The 21,634-nt window shown below is 43.2% G+C and overlaps 1 protein-coding gene across 1 annotated transcript in view; it reads right to left on the bottom strand.

Annotated features, from left to right (window-relative positions):
• USP34 (ubiquitin specific peptidase 34) overlaps window positions 1–21,634 on the bottom strand; it is a gene marked incomplete in the record, with an annotated part of 5,849,982 nt that overhangs the window by 3,273,586 nt on the left and 2,554,762 nt on the right. Inside the window, 1 exon segment of the mRNA XM_044061224.1 lies at window positions 16,237–16,360. Within this exon segment, the coding sequence (XP_043917159.1) occupies window positions 16,237–16,360 (124 nt within the window).

Below are 21,634 nucleotides of genomic sequence, written 5' to 3'. Positions count from 1 at the left end.
GAAGCTGCCAAAGGCAGAGTGAAGATGAGGATGCAGATTTTTTCCCCCTCCTGAACCAAGAGATCTGGTATTAGGGGAAGATGCCAAGGCTGAGACTGGGAGAGATTGCGAAGTAGTGGATACCAGTGTTGTCTGGGACAGTCTGGAGCTATGGTGACGGCCCTTGATTTTTCGTCCCTTATCTTTAACAGCACTCTGGGAAGAAGGGGTAGAGGAGGGAATGCATAGATCGAGAGCTGTGTCCAGGGGAAGGACAGAGCATCCACCTTCCAAGCTTTGCTGTGATGATCCCTGGTGCAAAAGGTCGGAAGAAGGTGGTTGGTTGGAGATGAGAAGAGATCTACCTGGTGAGTGCCCCGACGCTGAATGATGCGATAGAAGATGGTCTTGTTTAGTTGCCACTCATGAGGATTCAGGACCTGCCTGCTCAACTTGTCTCCCAAGGTGTTAAGCCTTCCTGGAAGAAACCGAGCTGTGAGATGAATGCCCATGGAAGCTGCTATGGACCATAGTATCATGCTTTGTCTGCACAGGTGTAAGAGTGCGTCCCTCCCTGCTTGTTTATGTACCACATGACTGTGGTGTTGTCTGTCCTGACCAGAAGAGTACAAGGAGAGAAAAGATGTTTGAAAGCCATTAAGGCCTGTTGGAATGCCATCAATTCCTTCAGATTTATGTGCAAATGAACCTGTTGAGAGTTCCAAGTCCCCTGAATGCATCTGCCCTCCAGATGTGCTCCCCCAAGTGTAGTTCAAGGAATCTGTGGTGAGAACCTTGCTGGCAGGAGGTGGACAGAAAGGCAGGCCTTTGTTTTCTGCACAGGCTATCGCCCACCAAAGGAACTCTGTCTGCAGGCAGGGAATCAGAGGAAGGATCAAGTCTAAATCCTGTGCGTGTTTTTGAGGTACCACTGTATTTTCCTTATATGCAGTCTGGCATATGGAATCATCCGAATACATAAAGCCATGAATCCCAGGGCTTGCAGGAATTGCCTTGCAGAGAGCTGGGTCATGCCTGCCAAATTTTTGAAGTAATTCGAAAGATCCATTTGTTTCTCTTGAGGGAGGAATACCATCTGGGCAGCTGTGTTCAGGCTCACTCCCAGGAATACAATCTCCCTGGTGGGTACCAACTTTGACTTCTTTTCATTGATGGTGTAGCCCAAAGAGGTAAGAAGGTTCTTTACAAAGTCCAAATCCTTCAGAAGTTGCTCTGGAGTGTTTGCCTGAATAAGACAATCGTCCAAGTAAGGGTAAATTTGAATGTTTCTTTGCCTGCAAAAAGAAATGACTGGAGCCACGCATTTAGTAAAAACTCTGGGAGCAGTAGATAAGCCAAAGGGCAGTGCAGAGAACTGGAAGTGCCTGTTCCCCGCCCTGAAGCGAAGGAACTGCCTGCAGTTTTCCCTTATTGGGATGTGCAGATAAGCTTCTTTGAGATCCAAAGTCACCAGTCAGGAATCCTTGGCCAGCATTGGCAGCAACTGCTTAAGAGTGAGCATTTTGAATTTGAGAATCACCAGAAAACGGTTTAGAATGGACAAATCCAGAAGAGGGCACCAGGTGCCCCCTTTTTTGGGGACCAGGAAAAGTCTTTAGTAGAAACCCTGGCCTATCTGTAGTGCAGGAACTGGCTCTATTGTTACCAGGTTTAGTAAAGAAGAAACTTGTTTTTCTGCTTCTGCCCTTTGATTTGGGGAGATATCTGAGTATCCTTGCTGGACAGGTAAAGTGTGAAAGGAGAACTTGTAGCCCTGGGATACTTATTTTGAGCACCCATTTGTCGTCGGTGATGGTAAACCAGACATTTGCAAAAAAATGGCTAACTTTTCCCCCAAAGGAAACCCCTGGGCTCGCAGAGACAGGGAGGGGAAGGCTGAAGTCATTGGGAATGCTTGCTTTGCAAAGTTTGCTTAGAACTCCCTGATTTTGAAGAGGAAGCCTGCCAGTGCTTAGCCTTTTGTAGGGTGGAAGTCGATCCCCTAGAAGACCTGTAACCCCTAGGCCTAGTGCGACTCTGTTTACTAGGGTCAGGAAAAGTCCAATTCTTAGAAGGGTAATGTCTACATAAATGAGGAGGCTGAACTTGCAGAAAGTCCTTAACCGTTTGCATAGATCCTCCAACTTTTTCAACACCTCTTCTGCTTTGCTACCAAAAATATTGTCCTTGTACAAAGGCACATCCAGTAATTTAGATGTGACAGGTTCAGAAAAGGGCTGTGCCCTGAGCCAAACATGTCTTCTTAATGGCATAATCAGTGGCTGCTGCCCAGCAAGAAGCCTCCAAAGTGTTGAAACCACAATGTAGAGAATGTTTAGTGACAAGAGTGGCAGAATTCAATAAATCATGCATGTCCTTACTCTCCATCAGGGAAGGAACACCAGCAATTCTAGCCTTAATAGCTTCCAAAATATACTGCTGATACTTAAGCATATGAAAAAGACAATTAACAGACCTAATAGCCAGGGTGGAAGACGTATAAACCTTTTTACTCCATCTTTCTAAGGCCCTAGATTCCCTTTCAGAAGGAAAAGGACTTTTAGCAACCGTGGCTTTAACACCCTTAGGGCCGTGAGAAATAATCTCTGGATCAGCAGTAGGATTCTTGAAAAGGAACTGATGAGAATCAGGAACTCTGTAATACCTGTCAGGCTTTCTGAGAGCAGGAGGAACAGTATTAGGAGTCAAAGAATTCTCCATGAAAACATCAACTTCCAAAACCGGAGGGATGGCCAAAGGCTTATGCTGTGGCAAATCCAAGAATTCTCTAATCCATTTCTTAGACTGAGGGGGTAGTCCTGACTTTAACATTTAAAATGTTCCCTAAGAGTATTAAGAGCATTTGCAAAAGAAAAATCTTCTGGAGGGGAGGCAGAAAGGACAGAATCCTCAAAACCAGAAAAAAGTGGAGATTTCCCTCTTCATCAGCAGAGTTGTTGGAAACGTCAGAGTCTGAGGCAGAGAAAGCTTCTGGGGTCAGTTCCCTAATCATTTTAGAAGGAGGTGGCTAAGAGCCCTTGATAAGGGTCAGGAGATCACTAGCCATTTTAACCATCTGACCTTGAGGCATTTGTAGGGAGGCCAGCACCTGCTTTAGAGTAGATTTTTGGCTGGATGGCCTGCTAAAAAGCCGGAGGGACTCAGAAGCCCTAGCCACCACAGAAGTCTGAATCAAGGTCATCGGTCTGGATCTGGTCTCTGGGCCGAGAAGAGGCCTCAGAAGCCGGCGCCTGCTTAGCTGCTCCGGATCCAGTGGTGGCGACTGGCAGAGGATCAGAAGAAGTGGAAGCCTGCGGTATGGAGGACTCAGAAAAGGTCTCTGCAGACGCCTGCTGCTGAACCTCCGCAGACTGCAGGGGCAAAGAAAGCGCCTCACTGACTACCGCTGGGCCGACAACCAACTTAACAGGGACTTCGTTGGCTAATTTGACCCTAAGCCTGTCGCGGTCCTTATCCTTGCACTTCTTATGAACATCTGAAGACGGGAAACCAGCAAGATGCCATACTGACGAACTTAGGCCAAACTCAGAAATGCTTGAACAAGATCCTAGCTCTACGGCGTATGGTACGTGGGTTGAAAGAAGCACAGAGAACACAATTAAGGACATTGTGTTCAAGGCCCAAACAAGTAATAGAATAGGAGTGAAAATCACGGTGGGAATCTGTTTTCCACAGGCAAGAGAGTTAACAACTTTCTCTGACATTTGTTCAAGCAAGAAAAGAGGGTCCTCAACGGGGTACTTATCTGAGGATGTCTTCAACTAAGCAGTTGGAATACAAAAAGAAGGTACTCGGCCGACCGTCACTCGTGCAAAATGCTTCGGCTTTGGGCTCCGCGGCAAGAAAGACTGAGGAAATGGCGTCGGCTGCCTTCTTTTGTACCTGACATCAAGCCTACCGAAGGCAGCTGACGTCATATACCAAGGACTTTGGTATTCTGGCCGACTGTGGGCTACTGGGAGCCGGATAACCCATTTTGTAAGGACTGCAACAGTGAAACACGATGAACATCTTACCAAATCCTTCACAGGGACAGTATCCTCCAAGGCAGACAGCAATGTTGCCTCACAGCTGGCTACCCTTCAGTCCATTTCCAATTCGTCCATGAGTCTTATCTCTCATAATCTAATGACTTTGACCTCTTTTGTCTTGAACAATTAAAATCGTAGTTGTCTGTGGATATCGATAAAGAGGAGAATTTTTTCACATTTATTTTGAAGATTGAGAAAGAAAACAGAAATATGAATATACTAGTTAAGACATTTCAGTTACCACTTCAACCATAAACCATAAAGAGATACTCAGTGTAGAAAACCAGAAAAAGTGGGGCAGATAAAAGGATATGCAACTTAGAAACCCTTTTAGCAGAAGTTGTAGCAACAAGAACAGCTGCTTTGCAGGTACATTTCAAGGAAGTTAAGAAAGTCAGTTCAAAGGGTGGTAGTCAATTTCTCAAACATGTAATTCATGTTCCAGGGAGGAGGAGGAGGAATATGAGATTTTCCATGGGGCCCTGCATGTAGGACACCTTTCGGGAATTGCCTGACCTCAGAATATAAAGAAAGAGGTGGATCTATGGGAAAACAAGCAGAGATGGCTGACAAATGTACCTTAATGGAAGTGTGTGCTAGACCTAAACTGAAGCTCACACAAATAGTCAAAGATAGAAGTTACCCCCCCACACACATGATGGGGATCCCATCATCCCTTCTTACACAAGATATTTTGGTTGCAGGTTTTCTAGCCTCCTTTATAACTTGTAGCACTTCCTTAGAACAAAGGTATCCAAAAGGAATAAAAAGAAAAAAAAATAATCATCCATACAGTGAATTTGAGTCTTCAGGCTTGAACGAATGAGAAAGCCCTTCGCTTATGTGAGAAATTCATCCTGTGGGGTACTAAGTGGTGACTGTTCTTCGTTGGAATAGAAGGGAGAACCACTTTGGTCAGGGCCAAAAGTGAGGCACCATAAGAATTTTGGGATAGTTTTTTTGAATTTTCAGGAAGACATTGTCAATAAAATGAAAAGGAGGAGGCATACAGGAATTTCCCTTTCCAAGTGAAGGAAAAGTTATCCATTACCCAAGGCTGTGTTAGCAAGAGGTCTTGGAGAAAAATACTCAGAGGTGAATAGCTTTCTTTGAGGAGTACCCCACTGTTAAGTAATCTATAGGAAGACCTACCTGTACATCATCAACTCACTAATAGGCTCAGGCAGTACACCAACTGTTCTGTTTTGATTGAATATAAATGGCTTGTAGAAAATGGCAGTGAAGACCAGCAATGTCCCAAAGTCATCACTGCTAGCAGTATCCCAAGTCATCACGGATAGCCTTCACGAGGGGTAATATTTTGTGCCCCCCATTTGTTGACGCACCACATGACAACTGTGTTGTCCATCAGAACCTGAAGTGATACTGGGAACCACATAAGGATGGAATGATTTAAGAGTCAGAATCAATCCTTTTTGTTTAGGTTTACATGGTCTTTACTGATCTTTTCTTTTGATCAAAGACCTTCAACTTCGAACCCTTTTGAACAAGTCCCAGGCTCTTTCTGATGCACTTGTACAGACACACTAAAGAATATTTCAAAGAGAACTCCAATTCAATTTTAACTGAGTGATCCACCATTACAGATTTTTCTTCACAAATGGCAACAGAAGAATCTGGAAAGAGAGAGGATAAAACTACTGTGCTCATATGGACTTTCAGCACCATTGAATTCTCATGAATCATGTGGTAAAAGGAATCAACTGAATGGAGGATGTCATACACCCCAGGGCTCTCAGAATGTCTCACTGCCTAGGTTAGAAAGGTTTATTAGGGATAAAAAGTACTCTGTTACAAACAGAAACCAGTTTGAAGGAAGAAATCCCATCATCAGAGAATATATGAGGTGACAACTTACAAACACCAGACAATGAGTACAGAGAAAGTACAGTTGTGTACACTTTACCATAAAGGTAAATGTTCAAGTGTATTCACTGTTGCAGTCAATTACATTTGGGTTATCTGCTTACAGTAGCCCTCAGTCAGCCTGATTAACAAATTCTTGGGTCCTGTGTTGGCTGCTGTCCCTTGTTCCATGACGTCAGGTGTATAAAACATGCAGCCGACTCCATTACATCAGTTTTTCCTGCCCCAGATGCCAGGTGGCCCTCTAATGGGAAGCAATTACATCTATAAATACAAGGATATACCTCCAACAAAAAAGCAAATGCACCAAAAATCTTTTAGAGCATAGTAAGTGAGAGTAGAGGTATAACCAAAAGAAGAAAGGGGGCTGGAGGGAGGGTAACCAGGACTGCAACAGCGAATACACTCTTACATCTACATTTATGGTAAGTGTACACAACTGTACTATGTTCTTCGTGTTTCACTGCTGCAGTCATTACATTTGGGTAGATTCCCAAAGCTAAGGTTGGGAGGAGGAATTTAAATAGAATTAGGACCAGCTATAAGGCCATGCAAGACTGCAGTGGCAAAACCAGCTTTGGATTTAGAGAAAATTGGCAAAGGATAATGCTTGGTGAAAGTATGTACAGAACTCCAGGTAGCAGCTTCTAGGATGTTCCTAGTAGGGACGCCCCTGAAAAAGGCTGTAGAGGTAGATGCAGCCCTGGTTGAATGGGGTCTGATGCCCTGTGGGATAGGTTTTCCATGGTGCTTATAGCAGAAATAAATGCACTGGCCTATCCATTTTGAAATGGTTTGTTTTGAAATAGCTTTCCCCTCTGTCCCTGCAGCAAATGCCACCTGCAGTTGTTCAGATTTCCTTTGAGGTTTAGTCCTGTCCAAGTAGAACCTAAGCTGTCTGTGCACATCTAAAGAGTGCAGTATCCATTCCCCTTTGTTCTGTGCGTTAGGAAAGAAGGTAGGCAAATGAATGGACTGATTAAGAGCCACACTGAATACCACCTTGGCATGAAGGAGGGATTGGTTCTGAGGGACACCCTGTCCACATGAAAGATGATGAAAGGTTCCACTGCCATAAGGGCCTGTAAAATTCAGATACCCTTCTTGCAAACGTGACTGCTAAAAGGAAAGCTGTTTTCCAGGAAAGAATTTTTACATCTGCTCGAAAGGAGGAAGAGTGAGTTTCTCCAAGACGAAGTTAAAATCCCAGGCTGCAGTTGGAGCTCTCCTGGGTGGCCTTAAATTTTTGGCCCCTCTGAGGAACCGCTTGAGCAGTGGGAGAGAGAAGAGGGGAGGCTCTATGCTATAATGAGCTGAAATGGCTGAGGCATGAATTTTGATGGAGGAAAAGACAAGCCGTTATGAAGCATTTCAGTCAAGGATTGTAGAATCGGAGGTAAATTGGGCACTGCTGCGTTCATTCCTTGAGAATGGTTCCAGAGACCGAATCTTTTCCATTTTGCAGCAAAAGATTTTCTAGTACTAGGCCTCCTTGCCTCTAAAATGATATCCATCACTGATTTACTGAGGGATGGTAAAGGAGAGATTAAGTAATTAGCCAGGCTGCTAGGTTCACGGTTTGCAGCTGAGGGTGCAGAATCTGATTCTCCTGCTGAGACAACAGGGAAGGAGTCTGAGGCAGCTGCCATGGAGTCAAGCATGACACACTGCGCAAGAGTAGGTACCAGTGTTGGTGAGGCCAGTCTGGTGCAATTGCAATCGTCCTTGGCTTGTCCTGTTTAATCTTCAGTGGTACCTTGGAGAGCAGAGGAAGAGGAGGAAAGGCATAGACTGACAGGTTTTTCCAGCTGAAGGACAGAGCATCCACTTTCCAAGCTAGCTTGTGGGGAATCCTTGTGCAAAATTTGTCCAGTTGATGGTTCTGGGGGGAGGCAAACAGGTCTATATCTGGGCTCCCCTATTTGCTTGTCAACATGTTGAAAATCCTTGGTTCCAGTTTCCACTCGTGTGGGTTCATGAGGTTTCTGCTTAGTCCATCTGCCAGTGTATTTAGTTTTCCTGGCAGGAATTGAGCTTGTAGATTCACTTGGAAGCTCAAGGCTGTGTTCCACAATGTCATGGCAAGTCTGCAGAGGGGGTAAGAATGTGTACCCCTCCTGCTTGTTTATGTACCACATGACAGTGGTGTTGTCCGTCTTTACCATTAGTTGTCCTGGAAGAATGTGATCCTTGAAGGCTGTCAGAGCATTCTGTACAGCTAACATTTCCTTTTAATTTATGTGCAGGTGCATTTGACTTGGGTTCCATTTGCCCTGAATGCAGTTCCCTGCCAGGTGAGCCCCCCATGCATAGTCTGATGTGTCTGTTGTTAAGATTTGGGCAGCAGGGGGTAATGTGAATGGTAGTCCCCTGTTTTGGTGGCAGGCCTCTGCCCACCAAAGGAACTCTAGGCGTAGGCAAGGTATGATAGAAATCCTTGCTTCTAGATCCTGTGAATGTTGACACCATAGGCTTTTGAGATACCATTGTAGTTGCCTCATATGCAGCCTTGCATATGGAATTAGAAGAATGCAGGAGGCCATGAACCCCAAGGCTTGCAGTATTTGCCTTGCAGATAGCTGGGTTTTTGTGGTCACTTGTTTGAAGTAAGACGTCAAATGAATCCATTTCTCTGGCATGAGGAAAGCCATCTGGGAAGTTGTATTCAAGCTTGCTCCCAGGAATATAATTTGTTGACAGGGTACCAGATGGGATTTCTTTTTGTTTATGGTGAACCCCATGAAAGTCAGTACCCTTTGAACAAGGCCAGATGATTCAAAAGAATGTCCTTGCTTTCTGCCTGAATTAGACAATTGTCCAGGTATGGGTACATTTGAATATTTCTTTGCCTGCAAAATGGAATGACTGGAGCTAGACACTTTGTGAATACCCTGGGCACAGTAGATAAGCCAAAGGGCAGTGCAGAGAACTGATAGTGCATGTAGCCTGCTTTGAAGCATAGGCATCTTCTGCAAGACTCCCTGATAGGGATGTGCAGAGGTATGCTCCTTTTAAGTCTAGTGTTGCCAACCATGCATCCTTGCCTAGCATAGGAAGCAGCTGGTGAAGAGTCAACATTTTGAATTTTGGAATCACCATAAAGGTGTTTAGAATAGAAAGGTCCAGGATAAGATGCCATGTATAGCCTTTTCTGTGTACCAGGAAAAATCTCAAATGGAAACCTTGTCCCTTTTCCTCTTCTGGTACCAACTGAATAACCCCCATGCTTAAGAGAGAGAGCATTTGATTTTGGGCCTCTACCCACTGACATGGGGGTAGATCTGGCCACCCGCTTGGTGTTGGTAAGGTGTGTAAGTGAACTCTGTATCCCTGGGACACTATTTAAAACCCATTTGTCCTGGGTAATGAGTTCCCAGTTTTGGGCCTGCAGACCAATCTTTCCGGCTAAAGGAGCATTCAGTTGGGAAGTGTTTGGAAGTTTTAAAAGCAAATCATTGAGACAGTTTTCCATAGGGGGGAGTCTTACTCCTCCCTGATTTGGGTGCAGAAACCCCCACTGCTTAGTCTTGTGTGTTCCCTGGGACTGAAACCTGGGGTTTCTGCTGTGTCTGGGTTTGGCTTGAGAAGACGTGGATGGAGCTGGAAAGGACCAATTCTTAGAGGGTCAGTGCCTACTAAATCTAGGAGGCTGAACTTGTAAGAAATATTTAACAGTTTGCATAGATTTAGCTTTATCTTCCCACTTTTTAAGAACTTCCTCAGCCTTGTTGCCAAACAGGCGGTCCTGATTTAAGGGAGCATCCAACAATTTAGCTTTAACATGATCAGGCAAAGATTGCTCCTTAAGCAAAGCATGCCTTCTCAACACAGACCCAGTAACAGCAGCCCTGCAAGAGGCCTCTAATGAATCAAATCCGCATTGCAAAGTATGTTTTCCAACCTGTTCAGCAGAATGCATTAAATCCTGTAATTCTTTATTTTCCGCACAGTCAGGAATCAACATCATTTTCTGTTTAAGCAATCCAATAACATGTTGCTGATACTTCAACATATGAAACTGGCAGTTTAAAGCCCTAATGACCAAGGTTGCAGAAGTGTAAACCTTCTTACCCCATCTATACAGCGCCCTTGAGTCTCTATCAGAAGGGATAGGATTTTTAGCAGTAGAAGCCTTAATGCCCTTGGGTCCCTGTGAAATAGTCTCTGGATCTGCAATAGGATTTTTAAAAAGGAACTTGTGAGAATCAGAAACCCTGTAATATTGGTCAGGTTTTCTGGGAGCAGGAGGCAAAGAATCAGGTGCCAAACTAGATTCCAAAAAAAGCATCATCAACAATGTCTAGTACAGGAGGAATAGCTAAAGGCCTATGCTGAGGCAGGAGTAAGAAATCCGTAAGCCTCTTTTTTGAATCAGAAAAATCCTGGCTTTCCCAGTGGAAATGCTCCCTTAGAGTATGTAAGGTTTCACCAAAATAAAAATTCTCTGGAAGGGAAGCAGGGGGAATAGAGTCCTCTGCATCAGAATCCTCATAAGTAGATAAGGGAAACTCAGATCATCAGAAAAACGAGAAAAATCAGAATCCTGGTCAGAAGATTCATAAACAACTTCAGTCCTAGGTCTCTTAGAAGGGGGGGGGGGGGGGTTGGCTTCTCCCGATTAGTTATAAGATCTTCAGCCATTCTTATCATTTGTTTTTTAGGCATAGAGGCCTGAGCATGCGGCCTGGGCATCGGTTATTTAGGCATGGTTCGAAATTTAGGCCTAAATGAAGGAGGAGGCGTAGGTTTGATATGCAAGTCCGTAGGCCTGAATACACCCTCAGAAGCCGGTGCCTGCACAGCTGCTCCGGACCCATCCAAGGTAGAGACATCCGCGGGTTCCATAGTTGAAGCATCTCGAGGCATACCGGACTCCGAATGGGTCTCAGTAGAGGCCTGCGAATCATAAGTAGCGGGTATCAGGGGCTGCAAAAGCACCTCACTGAGTACTGGCGAACTGGCGACTGGCTTAGGAGAAGCGTCGCCGGCAGTTTTGGACCTTGGTGGCCTGTCTCTGTCTGAGTATTTTCGAAATCCCGGTAGTCGGATGGCTAACCAATGACATTTCTGGAACCGAAATATTTAGAGGCAAAAATATACAGACAACGGACAGTGCTTTGATTAAATAAAGCACAAAACTGACAGCAAGGTACGCCGTTGTCAGGGCCCAGGCAAGGAATACAATACGAATGAAAATCTTTGTGAGGTATTTGCTTTCCACAAGTAACGAAATTATTAACTTTTACTGACATAGGTAAGGAGCAAGAAAAAGTTTCCCCAGCGGGGTACTTAGCTTTAGTTTAAGACTTCGGTTCTAAAACTCGAAAACGAAAATTTCAGGAGTCGGCCGACCAACACTTGCGAACTGCTTCTGCTTCGGGCACCGCACGGCAAGAAAGACTGATGTAATGGCGTCGGCTGCATGTTTTATACCCCTGATGACCTAACATCATGGAAGAAAGGACAGCAACCGACGCAGGACCCAAGACTTTGTTAATCAGGCCGACTGAGGGCAACTGCAAGCAGATAACCCAAATGTAATGACTGCAACAGTGAAACACGAAGAACATTGGTGGATTTGCTTAAATTCAAACTGAATCCTATAATTTCAAAGGCACAGACAGTGAACTGAAAGTCTTTAAGAGTTTTGTGTCAAGGAGTGGCTTGAATGACAAAATCTTTAAAGTAAAGGTAAATGTGGTAGCCTACAGCCTGCAGAATCATCAGAATCTGTGGAGACAGGGTCAGATCCAGTATTTTGTACAAGTACTTGCATCTGTCACAGACTGGTCATGCTTTTTAGGTACAAGTGGTTGTGACTTTTAAGTTAGAGATACTGAAAAGACAGTGGCTGCTAAAGCTTCAAGAAATGGATGGACAGAAGGAGGCTTGAGAACCTCCATATGCTTGTGACTGTAATAATTCTTTACAGAATACAAGAGCTGCTTGCATGTCAAGTGAAATGCTGCATAATTTTCTGGATGGTTTCTCCAAAAAGACACTATCTTTAGGTTTAGATTCATATCCTGAAGGAAAATGAATGAGAAAAAATTATCTTAACAGACCAGATTCTGGTTCAAAGAAAGAATCCACTTTGAATGATGTACCCCTTTTTCTTTTATGGAGGAAGACAGATTGGATGCAAAACACTGAGGGATTAACAGCAGGCAGGGCTTTAAATAACCCCTGGAAAAAATCCTGCTATTCTTTCTGGGGATTACTGGAAACAGAAGTGGCTGAAGAAAAAAGGTTTTTAGCTTTTTGCTTCTGTCCTTATACAGCTTTTCAAAGAAATTACATTCAAAACACCAAACCCCAGCTCTACCTCAATGAAAGAACCAGGGACAGCCTCACAAACTAAGATTTGAAGAATACTGTCTGGTCCATATGAAATAACTAGCCTGCATTCCCCTTCCAAGGCCTTAGCGTTCATCTGATGGGTTGTCAGATAGAATGGGTCAGTTGGTTGTTCTATGCGAGTCTCCAGCAGGGTTGCAACATGACCTGTCAAGCCCTATGGAAATGCTATCTAACTGTAGCCTTCCAAACAAGCTTCATGCCTCACAAATGCAGAACAGCAACAGTCATTCCTCTGCACAAATGTGAGCCATCTACAGACCCAGGAAACTACAGACCCATAAATCTCTCTAGTCTCTATACAAAGCTAAGGAAAGAATAATGGAAATGATTAATAATGACATAGGAAAGCTCCAGACATGAGACCCAACCCAGTTTGGTTTCATCAAGGGCAGTCGTGCCTACTCAACCTGGTGGACTTCTTTGAGAACGTCACCAAAGCAATGGATAAGAGCAAATTGGTTCACACTGCCTACCTTGACTTGGCCAAGGCATGTGACACAATACGCCACTTGGCATTGTTGAAAAACTCAAGAGGTTTGGTATAAACCCCTATGTCACCCAGTGGATAGCCATCTGGTTCACAAAAAGGACCTAGGAGGTTTCAACTGCAGAGTACACCTCTACTAAGAGGCCAGACACAAGTGGAGTCACTCAGGTATGTGTCCTGGTATGCTTACTATCAATATGTTGAACGTGTCTTGTATGCAACTTATCTGTGCGGTAGTCGGAATGCAGAAAACCCTTTGGGAGATCGTTGCAATGTCGACTCAGGAAGACAGAAGACCAGGACAGTGCAGATCTGGAGATTTACCCTTTTCCGCACTGTAGTGCGATGTTGGAGTTGGAATATGCAAGTGGCAGGGTGTGTGTGTGTGTGTTGGGGGGGGGGCCCTGCAAAAACATGACTGTCAGTGCACTGGAGTATGGACACCGAAGTGCAGGAGTCTAATTCGACTTTGACTACATTTGAGTCCGATCTTTCATACTATCTCCTATTCCGAACATGTAAACTGCATTTCTGATACGTTTACATTCCGATGTTCAATGTTTTAATAGTACACTGTCCTGGAAAGGCTCTCTGAAGTAAAGAGCAATGTTAATGTCTTCCAGTTGACTAAATTTGTAGATGATTGCATATTTGGCACAGTCACAGAATCCCCCACTGACACAAATGTTCACCAGGAAGGACTGACCTAGGCAAATAACTGGTGTCAGCCCCATGGAATAAAACTAAATGTCAATAAATGCACAATAGTATCCTTTGGAAGTCATCCATCTCTAGTAACTGACAACACACCCCTGTGAGCTGGCCCAGTAGTCAGGGACTTGAGCACACATACAGACAGCAATCTAGTCTTCAACCATCACGTGTCTACAGTAGTGTCCAGCAGGAAAATGATTGTCTGTGGGACCTGGGTATTTAAGCTCCTATGCAGAGAATGAAAAATGTCCACAAATAAAATACCCTAGGGAAGCCAAGAACAAATGGATGACCAGGTAGGCTGCCTTAATAAAAGGTACAGTGGGATGTCGGTGAAGAAGCTGGGCTACCGGTAAAGCCTTGAGAAAGGCTGTGCGTACCCGAGCGCTTGTGGTCGAATGCTGAGTAAAGCCTTTAGAAAGGCTTCGTATACAGGTCGTAGTTCCAGCTGGTCAGGTCGCCTGGTGAGAGGAACCGCTAGTGTGGCAGCTAGAAATCAAAGATGAAACACACAGAAAAAAACAGGCAAAACAACGTAAATGTGGCTCTGCTAAGGAGCTCTGCTCGCTGTGGTGGCAAAAAATCAACGTAGTCGAAGTTCAGATTCTAGAAGTTCGTACTTTATTGAAGTAAAAAATACGAGAAGTACAATCAACATCAAAGCATAGTTCCTTAATGGAAAGAGTGATCCTGAGGATTTCCTTTTATAAGAGTACCTGGGGGGGGGGGGTGTCAGTGGGGGCCAATCAAGTGTGGGTGAAAAAAAACTTTATTGTGATTGGGCACAACAACTTGACATCACACCTTACAATCTGATAGGTTAGATACCCTGAGAGCCAGCTCATACGTGGTTAGTAGAATCACTCTAAACCTACAATATTGAAGTTCGGAGATTAGCTAAAAATAAAAAATGTAGTTAACTAAAAATAGTATTGCTGGAAAAAAAATCAACCCTTGCTGGCAAAATACATTGTTTTCGAAATCTTCATCAGGATGGTGGATGACCTAAAAGAGCTTATTAAACAAAGCCGAGCGTACTAGAGAAATAGCAACAACACGTATGTAAAATAACATGCATGTAAAATAAGAAACAGGCTAGAAAACCAAAAAAATAAGAACCAGGCTAGATATCCAAAAAATATGATACAGAAATTAAAAAGAGAAACAAAATAGTGAAAAATTCTTAAATAATGGATATCAATAGAAAGTAATGTATTAAGATGTGGAACTAAATGAGGGTTGTTAATTAAAAAACATCTTAAAAAGGCACTGAAATGTAACCTGAAAAGCTAGAAAGACACGAAAAAAACAGTAATACTGAACCATCGTAGAAAACATGAAAGACATGAAAGACAAAAAAATATATTAATGAACCATTTGACCAAAAACGAATGAGTCCGAATTTGCCAGGGGAAGTCTCAGACCGTGGGCTGGAGGTAGACTGGTGAGATCAAAACTGGCTGTCGCACGAAAGGTAACATTTCATCGGTAAATCTGTTAGAGGTCCAGGCGCAGAGGTTGTGGTATACGGTGCTGTATCTTTAGGAGATACAAGACCGGGGTCAAAGATTCTGCATAGTTAAGGCCAGGTCTTTTCCTTGCCTACAAATGTATTTGCCACTCAAGTTCCCTCTTCTCAAGCAGCGAGTTATGGTCCCCGCCTAGTGGGGATTTAGGTATGTGTTCAAGAACATGAAATTTGAACGTACTGTGTCCTAGGTTCCTGAGAGCATGCACTGCCAGCTGGTTTGTCACTTTCAAGTATTTTAAGTCATGCAGGTGTTTTGCTAGCCTCGTTTTAAGGAAGTTGACCGTCTTACCCACATAGAAAGCATTGCATTTGGTGCATGCTGCCCTGTAAACCACTCCTGTGACATTGCAGTCACCTCTGACATTAGGTGTGTAGTGTCTCCTGCCATTTAGTGAAGAAATACTTCTATGTTGTGCAACTTATTAACAAGGGTATGGCATCTAGGTCCAAGAAGGTCATTGTTCCACTACATTCTGCATTCATAAGACCTATCACCGAGTACAATGCCTCCTTTAGTACGTACCTAACCAACTACATCCATCAACAGGAATGTCCACAGAAGTGCCTCACTAAAACAATATACAGCTTAAGTAACATGTCCAATGCAGACTGCCTCAAGGCCCTATCCCTGTATTCTGTCTCTCTTACAGGCTGTTGAAGGGAAATCTTTGCCTGGGACACAAGGCATAGTCTGACCCCATCCTGATGGACCTTTTGCATATCAACAAAACAAATAGCAACAGAATTACCCATTCTAAAGACTTAAACCTTCCTGCAATATAAATAGGCCCTGCTGGAGAGACAGATAACTATCTCAAGAGACTAGCCCTTCTCTGGAACAGACTCTCCATTCCTGTGAACCTGAATTAACCCTAACCTGATTCAAGTGCAACTTGGACAACTGGATGGGGAACGGGAAATTCATCCCTGGTTTGGCACTTGTCTCTAATGGATAAAAGCAGCTTGTAAATCGTTTATATCTCAGGTTTCTTCTTATACATGTTTCATCTCCCATGCCTCTGCTTAAAATTAAGCTTAAAAAGGCCCTTGCGGTCATTGGACTAGTACACATCTCTGAATCTAGACTATTTCTTAATAACGCTACTTGTTTTATAAATGTAAAGCATTGAAATTATATTATGAAAGGAATGTTTAACGAAAGAAAGCAAGAAAGAGATATCGATACTACTGCAGCATAAACTCAATTTGTATTCCCTGTACATACCGTCTGGCAATCCAGCTGGCTGACATACAATCCTTAGTGGTAAAGACTGCTTTTCACAAAGTGCCTTCAAATGACTGCTGATGCCCGTGCCTTCGATCTGCCACTGTCTCAGATGATACGCAAACCTTAAAGTATTGAATAGGATATATAAGAAAACAATAACCACTTTAGTCAATAAACTGGTAAACTGCAATGTACAATTTACAAGAGCACAGTAAAGGCAAACATAATGAAAACTACAGGTTGACTATACAAATATGTGTGTGTATGTATATATATATATATATATACACACACACATATACAAACACACGCACACACACACACACACACACACACACACATGTATATGAACTTACTTTGAAATGTCGACGCCCATACAACAGAACATCATGTTCCCCGAAACAAAAATCACGAAAACTGAAATACCTGAATGGCAAAGTTTTAACAAGAGTAAATAAGCACTTGCCCAACATGCCCTCTTCTCCACTGTAGTGCAATCCAGGAGTTGGTATAAATAGTTAGGGGTGTGTAGGGGGCATAGCCCCCCCCCACCTAGGTGGGTTTTACTTACTTTGGTTCAGGTTTCATGCAAGCTTGGGCAAGTGTTTACTTACCGAGGAAAATTTTGCTGTTTGGGTGTTTCAGTTTTCATGACTTTTGTTTCAGAAACTGACGTTCTTAACTGGGCGTCAGTGTTTCAATGTAGATCCATACATACACATATATACTTAAATACGGATCTACTGAAGTTAACTAAGACACAACCACATAGCATCCAAATCAAAAATAATGTTTTTTGCAAGGGGACAAGCTCCCACCACCCTCAGCACATGGTTGGGGGGGGGGGTGTTCCCACTGCTACTTAAATATACCAACTTTATACAATACAAGGCAAAAGGCATATTTCCAAAAAAAAAAAAGTTATGTCTTACCATAAAGTTCCATCTGTGTTGTTTATCTTCTTTCATTCATCACTGATGAGTTCGGTTCTGAGCCCTCTGAACCGAGTCGGCCAATTACCAAGCTCACGCCAGCCAAAAAAATCTCGAGCTCTCTACCCAGAATGCCCTTCTCCTTGTTACCTCAGATCGAGTTTGCTAAGAAAGGAAGTAAAGTCGAGGCCACTTCTATGCATGTACCCTAGTGCACCACTTAGACCCAAAGTATCCCCCAGGAGCCTTTGGAAGGAGGGTGGAAAGTGATGAATGAAAGATGATGAACAAGACAGATGGAACGTTATGGTAAAATAACTTCTGTATCTGATGTTGTTAATCTTCTTCCATTCATCACTGATGGGACAGAATCCCAAGCTACCTTAAGGTCCATGGGTGGCCCTTATAGAAGAACATTCCTGAGTACTATTGAGCCGAAGGCAGCTCTCCCCCTGGAGACCAGGTCCAATTTGTAATGATTGATAAAGGTATGAGGCTTAGCCCACGTAGCTGCTGCACATATGTCATCCATGGATGCCCTGGAATGGAATGTTATAGAAGTTGCCACAGATCTAGTAGAGTGGGCTTTAACTTTTGGCATGGATTTATTATGGAGGGAATAGGTGACTAGCCTTGACAGGTTCTGGAAGAGGCTGTTCTCTGAGTCAAGCATGCCTTCTAATAATATATTCAGTAGCAGTAGCCCTGCTGGAGGCCTCAAGGATGTCAAAACCACAATGTAAAGAATGCTTATTGACCAGAATGGCAGAATACAGTAAATCCTGCATGTCTTTACTCTCTGCCAAAAGAGGTACAATTGCTATCCTAGACTTAATAGCCTCCAAGGTGTGCTGCTGGCACTTCAGCGTATGAAATAGACAATTGGTAGCCCTAATAACTAGGATGGCAGAGGTATAAACCTTCTTGCTCCACCTGTCAAGGTTCCTACACTCCCTGTCAGAAGGAACAGGATTCCTGGCGACAGTGGCATTAACTCCTTTAGGGTCCTGAGAAATAACCTCTGAATCTGCCAACGGATTCCTGAAAAGAAACAGATGAGAATCAGGGACCCTGTAGTACCTGTCAGGTTTCCTGGGAGCAGGAGGAACCGAATTTGGAGAGAAAGAATTTTGCAGAAAAACATCAACAACTTCCAATGCTTATGCTGAGGTAAATCCAGAAATTCCCTAATCAGTTTCTTGGATTGGGGATACTCCTGACTTTCCAATTAAAATGTTCTCTGAGGGTATTTAAAATATCACCAAAAGAGAAATCCTCTGGAGGAGAAGCCAAAGGGATGGACTCCTCTGCATCTGAATCCTCAAAAGGAGAAAAAGCCTGAGAAAATTCCTCTTCATCAACAGAAATGCTGGAAGAATCAGAACCTGAGCAAGATAAAACCTCAGGAGAAACATCTCTACTTCTTTTAGGAGGAGGAGGCTGAGAACCCCTAATAAGAGTCAACAAATCATTAGCCATTTTAACCATTTGGGATTGAGGGGAATGAGAAGCAGCTGGAGCCTGCCTTTTCACAAGCTGACGAGTGGAAGATTTACCTGCAAGCCTAAAGGTCTCGAGAGGCCTGGCAACTGCTGAAGCTGCAGCAGAGGTTAAAGGAAGAAGTTTGCTGTCAGAACACAAAACGGAGGCCTCGGACACCGGAGTCAGCTTAGCGGCTCCGGCAGAAGAGGCAACCAGTGACAGCTCAGAAGGCAAAATGGACTCGGACTAAATTAAGACCTCGGTTGTACATCTGCGGACTGCAGGGACTGCAAAAGTGTCTCACTGACTACCGCCTGACACCCAACTTAACCTCATCCGAGGGCTTAGTTTTCTGAGGCCTGTCATGGTCCTTATCCTTATGCTTCTTCGGAACATCCGAAGCCTGAAGACCGGCGGACGCCATACTAACAAACTTAGACCAAACTCCAAAATGCCTAGCCAAAATCTTAGCCTGACGACAGATAGTCCACGTATTAAAGGAGGCACAGAGATCACACTTGGGAACATCGTGGTCAAGGCCTAAACAAATAATGCAATACGAATGAAAATCTCTATGGGGAATCTGCTTTCCACAGGTAAGGCAATTATTAACTTTTTCTGACATTCGTTAAGGCAAGAAAACAGGATCCCCAACGGGGTACAGACTTCAACTCTTGTAGTTGGAAACCAACAAAGGTAAAGTGCCGAACGGCACTCGTGCATGAAAAGCTTCTGCTTCGGGCTCCGCGGCAAGGATGACTGAGGAAGTGACGTTGGCTGCCTCCTTTTGTATCAGGCACCCTAACGTCCTTTACAACAGACTGCAACCATCATTTTTACTTACCTTTTGTATTCTAGCTGACTGAGGGCAACCGTGAGCCGGATAACCAATTTCTTAGTACGGCAACAGTGAAACACGAACATGTGGCATGTCTAAAGGACATGGTGCCAGGAGCAGCATATCTAAAAGGACATGGAGTTAGAAGAAGAATACCGAAGGAGCATGAAGTCAGGAATGGCTTGGCTAAAACTATTTAAGGCACTTGTTTAGATGCTGGAGGAATATACAGGAGTGGATCATTCTTAAATGTGCATACTTCGCAAAACAGGTAAGAAACGAATTTCAGGTATTAAAACTTGCTCAGCGCTATTTCTTTTTGAATAATATGAAATGGGGTATACAGAAAGTTCTAAATAATATTTGCATAAACAGCTATGTACACTGATAAAAATATTCAAATTACTAAGGAAAACTTTTGAAACAAAGTCAGAATTGCATAAAACAAAAAAAATAAAGGGGAAACGACCGCATTTGCAACACATGCTTTGCGAATCTCCATTTTTTGTATTAAGCAAAGATATCAGAGTTATCAGAAGTGTATAAAGTGTTTGCATGTTTCTGCAGTGTTACAGAAAAGCTATTTCTCAAAGTACAGCCATTACAAGGCATACTTCGTAGAGTACAGCCATTACAGAGCACATTTCGCAAAGTACAATACTTCGAACAGTTTACTGTGCTTTTGAATGCTGTTGCAAGCTCACTGAACTGTTTGTTTGTACATAATTACAAGGACCATATTTTCACTGTGTCTATACTTTGCGAGCATGGGAGACAGATTTCAGAAACCCATGGCACTTGTGTTTGACAGTAATAATGCTGAGAATTGGAGTGTGTTTCAGCAAGAGTATGACATTTTCATACAGGCTGCATTTTCTGATAAAAATGACCATACAAAGGCATTTATTCTGCTTAATTTAGCTTAGTCAGAAGCCATAGAAAGGGAACGCTCATTTGTGCATGCACCTATCTATACTGGAAAGGGGCGAACCATCATATTGTTGCATCGGCTGAGTCAAGGGAGAACCCTGAGTGCTTAAAATGTAAATTTAGAGAAATGTGCAACCCCCAAACAAATGTTACTATGGAAAGGCACTTATTTTTACAAGGGATCAAAAGCCTTGCGAAATTTTTGCAGCATACATAAATAACCTGAGAAATAAGGCTAAAACGTGCACATACAGTTTCTTAAAGGACGGGTTGATAAGAGACTTGTATGTGCTGTTAAAGATGATGCTGTGAAAAAGACTTCGCTTTGTGACAATGATTTAACTTTGAATAAGGCCACTGAGATTTGCCAGATATACGAGCTCACAGAAAAGCACACAAATATGCTTACAAATGAGAGCAGCTCTAGAAGGCACAGTGACAAAAGCTTATGTTGATAGTATGCAGCACATTATTAACAGAAACAGCCCCAGGCACATGGCATCAAATGTAACCCCTGCAGCACTCAATGTTAAACCTCAGAACGTTCTAGCACGTTCCAGACTTTGCACAATCTCAGTGAAGTACAAGAGTGAGAGTCAGCAAACTCAAAGCATGGGCCCCCACCCACTTCCATTGCCAACTGTCATAACTGTGGTGGAAGTCATGAATCTAAAAGGGAGAAATGTTTACCTTTTGGTCAACAGTGCCACAAATGAAATAAATGGAATAATTTCAAAAGGTTTTGTAAATCAAAAGGCTGACATTCTTTTATTAAAAGGGAATAAAATGATTTTATCAGTTAAACAGTGGCAAGTCTACTCTTTATGTTGATGGTGTGTCAGTGCTTCATGAAAAGTCAATGCAGTAGATTTAAGGGCCAAGAATGAAGTATTTTGTGCCGTTCGGCTAAATGGCAAACCCATAGACCTTAAAGTTGACATAGGTTCCAAGTGCATTATTACATGAGCAGAAACATTTGCCAGAGTATTTAAAGGTGAAAGGCTTGACCTGGCAATGTGTGTGAAACTTGTTGCTTATGGAGGTGAAGAAATTCAAACCAAAGGCTGAGTAGTGCTTTCATGTTGCTCTGCTGGAAGAAGCTAAGACTTATTATTTTGTGTGCTCAAGAAGCATGTCCAGTCATTGTTAGGGCTCAGTGACAGTTTGAAAATGGGACTGCTTTCATTTAATAAGGAAGTCAACCAAGTTAGCTT

The sequence above is a fragment of the Protopterus annectens genome, chromosome 1.part0 (assembly GCF_019279795.1).
Source record: "Protopterus annectens isolate FY-2018-M chromosome 1.part0, PAN1.0, whole genome shotgun sequence".
Taxonomy (NCBI): Eukaryota; Metazoa; Chordata; order Ceratodontiformes; family Protopteridae; genus Protopterus; species Protopterus annectens.
Note: the sequence above shows the minus strand (reverse complement) of the source record. Positions and strands in the feature narration are given on the sequence as shown.